This window comes from Oryzias melastigma, linkage group LG15, assembly GCF_002922805.2.
Source record: "Oryzias melastigma strain HK-1 linkage group LG15, ASM292280v2, whole genome shotgun sequence".
NCBI lineage: Eukaryota > Metazoa > Chordata > Actinopteri > Beloniformes > Adrianichthyidae > Oryzias > Oryzias melastigma.
Window position 1 is genome coordinate 15,878,028 of NC_050526.1, and position 6,457 is coordinate 15,884,484.

The 6,457-nt window shown below is 43.5% G+C and overlaps 1 protein-coding gene across 4 annotated transcripts in view; it reads left to right on the forward strand.

The window, feature by feature from the left end:
* The window catches only part of ninl (ninein-like), a 21,677-nt gene that overhangs the window by 2,032 nt on the left and 13,188 nt on the right, over positions 1-6,457 (forward strand). For 2 of the 4 annotated variants that reach the window (XM_024298027.2, XM_024298025.2), the window contains exons 3-9: positions 184-280; positions 364-557; positions 3,246-3,309; positions 3,454-3,533; positions 3,603-3,749; positions 5,570-5,746; positions 5,836-5,972. In XM_024298027.2, coding sequence (XP_024153795.1) covers positions 184-280; positions 364-557; positions 3,246-3,309; positions 3,454-3,533; positions 3,603-3,749; positions 5,570-5,746; positions 5,836-5,972 — 896 coding nt within the window. Of the gene's footprint in view, positions 1-183; positions 281-363; positions 558-3,245; positions 3,310-3,453; positions 3,534-3,602; positions 3,750-4,851; positions 5,010-5,569; positions 5,747-5,835; positions 5,973-6,457 lie in introns of those variants that run through there. The other 2 variants (XM_024298026.2, XM_024298028.2) reach the window with 2 other exon arrangements.

The following is a 6,457-nucleotide window of genomic DNA, read 5'->3' on the forward strand; positions in this document are numbered from 1 at the left end:
CGCACACACCTGCTAACACACCCCCACATGCTAACACACACACACATGCTAACACACACCCCCACATGCTAACACACCCCCACATGCTAACACACACACATGCTAACACACACACATGCTAACACCCCCACATGCTAACACATACATAGTTGTGGTCCTTCAAAGTTGTGTGTTTGCGTTCAGGTGAACTTTGAGGAGTTTAAGGAGGCCTTCGTTGAAGTTCTGTCTCGTTCTCTGGACCTGAACACCTCAGAGGATGACAGCAGCTACCTGGACTCAGGTAAGACCCGATGACCTCTGCTTTGTGTTTGGCCCCGCCCCTCTGGTCAGCAGATCTCAGGCTCCTCCTCCTCCTCTCTGCAGCTGTATTTGAAGAGATGAAGCCTAAATTTGTGAAGGGGGCGAAGCGTTATGGGCGGCGTTCTCGCCCCGACAGTGAAGCGCTGACCTGTGACTCTGAGGACTCGCCGCCATCCAAAAACGAGGCCACAGACTCGTCGGCGTCCGGCGTCCGCCGAGCCAAACAGAGACGCAGCACGAGTCTGGAGAGCGTGGAGGTGAGCATCCTGAAGGACGGCTGGAGTCACATGATTGAAGTCATGTGATCACAGCAAGGGGCCTTCGTCTTCCTCGCTGCTCTGTGAGCCGAGACGCCGTGATGGCTCTGGAGCGCCGAATACCTGAGGAGGGAGGAGGAGGTTTTGTGGTTTTGGGGTTGGTGGAGGTTTTCCAGGAAGTGGGATCTTCAGGAATGTGGCTGCTGGCTGCTTCAGCTCTGGCTTGGCTGCTGCAGGAGGAAGATTTTCAGAGTTTCTGGGAGACGTTTGCATCTATGCTCAGATGCTCAGAGGTGTTCGTCTCTTCCTCCCACTGAGCTGTGAAGAAGTTCAGACGTTCTTCTGAGTTACAAGAAAACATTCTGGAACCAATTTACAGACCAAAATGTTTTTTCATTTCTAAACCCATCAATCCACATTCTACAGCTGGACACAGAGGCTCCTTTGTTTCTACAATAAGAACAATTCTTCTGGAAGTTTCCTGCAGAAGTTCCCATAAATGTTTGGACCCGGTTCCAGTTCAGTCCGTGCAGACCGCTCCATGTTTTCAAAGTTCTCATTGGTTCTTCTGTTCTGGTGTCGTTCACAGTTGATCCATGTTTAGGTCATGACTGTGTTGTAGGATAAATCTCTCTGAGCTTAGACCTGAACGAGTTACCGTGCTCCTTCAGAATGTGTTTGAGAAGAAAGCTTCTTAGTATTAGCAGCCCCATACCAAAATACCTCCTCCTCCGTGTTTGACAGTTAAAGTCACATTGTGTTGACTGTTTAGGACAGGAGTGTCAAACTCAATCACACAACGGGCCAAAATCCAAAACACACTTTAGGTCGCGGGACGAACAGGATAAACATTCATTCAACACTAAAACTACATTTTAAAAACATTTTAAAACTTTAAAAATGTAACTTTTTAACATAATAATGAATTAGATATATAGCATTACCTGCAATGTTAGTGTGAATGTTGTAGGCTGAATTTGGCCGCTGAAGATGCTGAAATTGATAGCTGAAAACGCTGAAGCTGATAGCCAGCTAAAATATTAGCTAAATGCTAAATTAGCCTAAAAAATGAAAAAAAGTAGGTTAGCCAAAACAGCTAGCATGTAGCTGAAAAGTAGCTACGGTAATCTCCAAAACAGCCTAAAACATCTTAGTAAATCAAAAATAGTCCAAAAAGCTAACAGAATGACCATTTTTAAACTTTAAAACTGTAACTTTTTAACATAATTCTGAATAATAAAAAGGCAGGAATATTATTCCAGAATAAATCAACTTCAACCTTAAATAACTTTCAATATTTTACTCTCCATAAAAATATATTTTGTCAAAATTCTACAAGTTAGAAATAAGCTCAAGATAACATCGGGTCATTGATAACAATAAAATAAAATGGTCTGGAGGGCCGGATAGAATTACCTGGAGGGCCGGATCTGGCCCCCGGGCCTTAACTTTGACATATGTGGTGTAAATCATTCTAAATTGTTTCAATCTGAATTTGTTCGATACTTTAACCACTTTAGTGTAATTTACCAAAATATAAGACTTATATTTGACTATCTTTACATTACAAACACACATTTAAAGAACATTTCTACAACATTTCTACAACAGTAAATCCAACGTTTTACCTTCATTTTACTCTGTGGTTTGACATGTTAAAAATAGAAACTGAAACGGCTAAATTCCACTATTTATTTGAATCATTAGTATGTTTTTAAAGCTGAAGAGCCACACGAGTCTCTGGAGCCGCAGGTTGGAGATCCTGGAGTAGATCAGATTGATCTGATTAACAACATCTGACAGATCAGTCTGGTTGGATTGTAGGAATAGAATCCAATAAATCAATTAGAAGTTAGACCTAATTATAGCTAATATGCGTTTTGTTGGATTTCTGTTGGAGTTTTAGCAAACATGAATTTGAACAAAATGTAAGTTTATGTAATCCAAAATTAAAGCAATAAAGGATTTCATCCATGAATATGACAGAAATCGTTCACAAAGTTTGGCCGTTATGTGATTTTCTGGACTTCATAGTGTACTCTCTGTAGCTGAGAGGTTTTCTGTCCTCTCTGCACTGAGCCGTGATCCTCATGTTCTCGTGGAGGCAGAGCTCCTCCTTTTGTATCACCTTTATTTTGATGGTGTCCCGGTGCCAGAGCGTCCTGCATCCGCTGATGGTTTCTGTTCCCAGCAGAAGCTGGTGTATGTTCAGTTAATGAATGTGGCACTCCATCTATTCATACACAATCACACATGCACACGCTCATGCACACGCTAATGCACACGCTCATGCACACGCTCATGCACACGCTCATGCACACGCTCATGCACACGCTCATGCACACACTCATGCACACACTCATGCACACGCTCATGCACACACTCATGCACACGCTCATGCACACGCTCATGTACACGCTCATGCACACGCTCATGCACACGCTCATGCACACGCTCATGCACACACATTCCCACATATTTCTTCTAGCAGAAGTAACAGGCGCTCAGGAATTCCTGGTGACGGCTGTTTGGTCTGTCGGTATTATTGTGTGTGCATGTGTGTGTGGGTGTGTGTGTGTGTGTGTGTGTGTGCGTGTGTACACACACACGCACACACACACGCACACAGTTTCAGAAGAATCTGCTGTGAGTTCCGGCTGGTTTCACAGGCGACTGTTTTCTCTGCAGAGCCTGAAGTCGGATGAGGACACAGGAAGTCAGAGGAACATCCAGCCTCCCTTTCAGAGTAAAGGTACGCCTGAGAACTGACTCCATTAGCTTCCAACGTCTGGTTTGCAGGTGCAGGAGGTTTATGCCATCAGAGAAGAGATCTTTATCTTCATCAATGTCATCACTGACAAAGTGCTCAGAGATTCAGGTTCCTCTTTGACTGCAGGAGAGGAGGAGCAGCTGGAGGCTGGAGGAGGCGAGGGTCTCCTGACTGATCACCTGTCTCTGCAGCACCTTCACTCTGAGGTAAGGATGATCCCGTCTCTGATCAGGTCCTGTAACCTCACAGATTAAGAGGTTCCATCCTGGTTGCAGGACATGAACGGACGTTTCTGCAGGACTGAAGCTCAGCTGGACGGCGGCGTCAGCATCACTGAGTTCAGGAGGTTCCTGAGCAGCTCCAGCCCCGCCTCCAGGTCCACCCCGAAAAGAGGAGCTGACCTTCAGAGGGCGCCACACTGGGTCAGCCACGCCCACTTTAACTTCAGTTTGTTTGTTGTTTCCAACATAAAAATCTGAAGAAGGAAAAAGTTTTATTTGAAAGGATCAGACAGGAAGTGAGTAAATCTAGAGGCTTCATCACAGGAAATCAGGGTTTATCTGGGGTTGAACCAGAGTCTGAATGAACTCAGCAGCAGCTGCAGGGATGAAGTTTCCTTCTGTCTCGAATCAGAACTGACTGCAAACACGGAGTGAACGAACATTTTACATCAGCAAAGGAAGTTAAATAACAACCTGAACTAGAGGCAGCAGCATGAAGACAGTCGAGAGTTCAGGAATAATAAAAAAATGGTCTTTGTGAGACTTCAAAGGTCTTCTGTCGGTTTATGTCAGCATGTAAATGAACTCTCAGAACTTTTACAACTCTAAAAACTATCTAGAAGAGTTGGATTACCTGCAATAATGTTAGTGTGAATTATTTTTACTGAAAGTAGTCGCTGAAGACGTTTTTTGCTGAAAATAGTGACACAACTGACTTTAATTGCTGAAGGGATTTAATGAAAATACAAAAGCTACTTGCAAAATGTTAAATTTGCTAAAAGACTGGAAATATTGTCAAAGAACTATGAAAGAGCGCTGAAGTTGACCTACATTTCTGAAAAAATCCCTAATAGATGCCAATTTTGCAAAAATATTTAGTGTGTTGCCTAAATATGAGCTAAACTCCAAATTAGCCCAATAAACCTCAGTAGATGCCAAATTAGCCCCAAAAGCTAGCTGATTGTTTTAATACTAGCTAAACTCTCAATAAACTAAATTTGCCGAAACATTAGCATGTTGCTAAAATACAAACTAAACTTTTGTGAAAATTACTCTAAAAGATGAAAACTTAACCCATGATTATATTTAAACTCTTGTTGCTAATCTTGTTAAAACTTTGAAATTTGAAGACTCATTCATCTCCTATGAGGCATATTTGGCTCAATATTTCAAAATGTTTGAATTCTTACTAAACATTCAAACAATGAGTCATTTAAATGAGACTTCAGGCTCTGAACACAAGACAGAAGTTGAACATCAGCTGATTGAACATCAGTCAAATCGGAGCCACAAAACCCCTGAATGCACCACCGGCTCTCATCAGATGGCAGCCTAATCAGGGGGAGGAGCTAAGCTGACAGACTCACAGGTGGAGGTGGTCGTGTTAGATGTTGCAGCATGTTAACCTGTGTGAGGACAGAGCAGCTGAGGGGGGGCACCACGGCTTACAGCGGCTTTCAGGTGAGGGTCAAACGCTGACTCAGCGTCTTTTTACTGGAGAAATCTGATTATTCAGCAGAAACCTGATTTTAGGATCCTGACACAAAATAAATCAGACTAATTGGTGGATTCTAACCTGATTAGTCAAGATAGCGCAACATAACATCGGGTCATTAATAACAATGAAATAAAATGATCTGGAGGGCCGGATAGGATTAACTCGTGATCTAAGTGTCGTATTTTATTTAGATAAACTTGACTATTATCAAACAAAGTTTTGCTAAAAAAGGGCGGAGTCTAATTTTTCTGATCTTTAGTGAACCTGCAGAGTCTCGGTGCTTCAGGACAAACTCGGACTGGAAGTTCTAAAATTCAGAACCCACTTTGATAAATTCCTCCCAAAAAGAACATTTGTTCTGATCCAGTTAGAAGTTCAGCTTCTAAGTACAAACTGGAGCTTTTCAGAAGCTCCGCCCTCCTGGAGACGGATGGTGCGAGCGGGTTTGCTCTGATAGTTTTCATCCAGATTAAACGTTAAACTTAAATCTGGACCGAGTCTCACTCTGGTTTTGGTCGTGCAGTCCCAGGCGCCGCTGGAGGAGCGGCCGGCCCGCTCCGCCGCCCCCTCCCTGCTGACGGCCACCGTGGGTCAGAGGGTCCTCAGCCGGCTGGATGACGGCTCAGGGTGCACCAGCCCAGAGCGAGTGGCGGCTCTGTGGACGGAGGAAGGCATCCAGAACAGCAGGGACATCCTGCAGGTCGGAGCAGGACCAGATTTCAGATTTAGGACGTATTCATGCTCAGAGCTGCAGGAGCTCCCTCTGATGATGTTCTGATGTCGCTCCAGACTCTGGACTTCTCCCTGGAGGAGCGTCTCAGCCTGGCAGACCTCACTTTGGCGTTGGACAACGAGCTGCTGGTCAGCGGAAACGGGATCCACCAGGCGGCGCTCATCTCCTACAAGAACGAGATCCAGCTGCTGCAGTAGGTGTCCCACCTGTGTGGAAACACAGGAAGTCTTCCTTCAGGGCAGCAGGTCTCAGTGTTGTAGCAGAGGAAGAACTCGATGTTAAACTGGGGGACAATTTACATGAAAAAAAATGGATAAACAGAAAAAAAATCTGTTTTCAATAACCTAAATCACCAAGTGTTATTTATACAGTTAACATAAGAACAAACAGAGCAAGGTCAACATCAGATCTGATTATAACTTTATCCATCATGAGGTACGACTATGGATCAAATCAGGATCTGCTTAAAGTGAACGAAAAAAACTAACTGAAAATCAGAAAAAATGTAAGAAAAAAATGTAAATTTGAAACTTAAAAAATTAAAATAAAAAACTATAACTGTTACCAATAAAAAAGTGTATTTTTACTTTTAACTTTCCTTTTCTATTCATTTTTACTTCTTTGCTTTCAGTTCTCCGTTTTCAGTTTCCAGTGGCGGGCCGTGCATTTCACACCTAG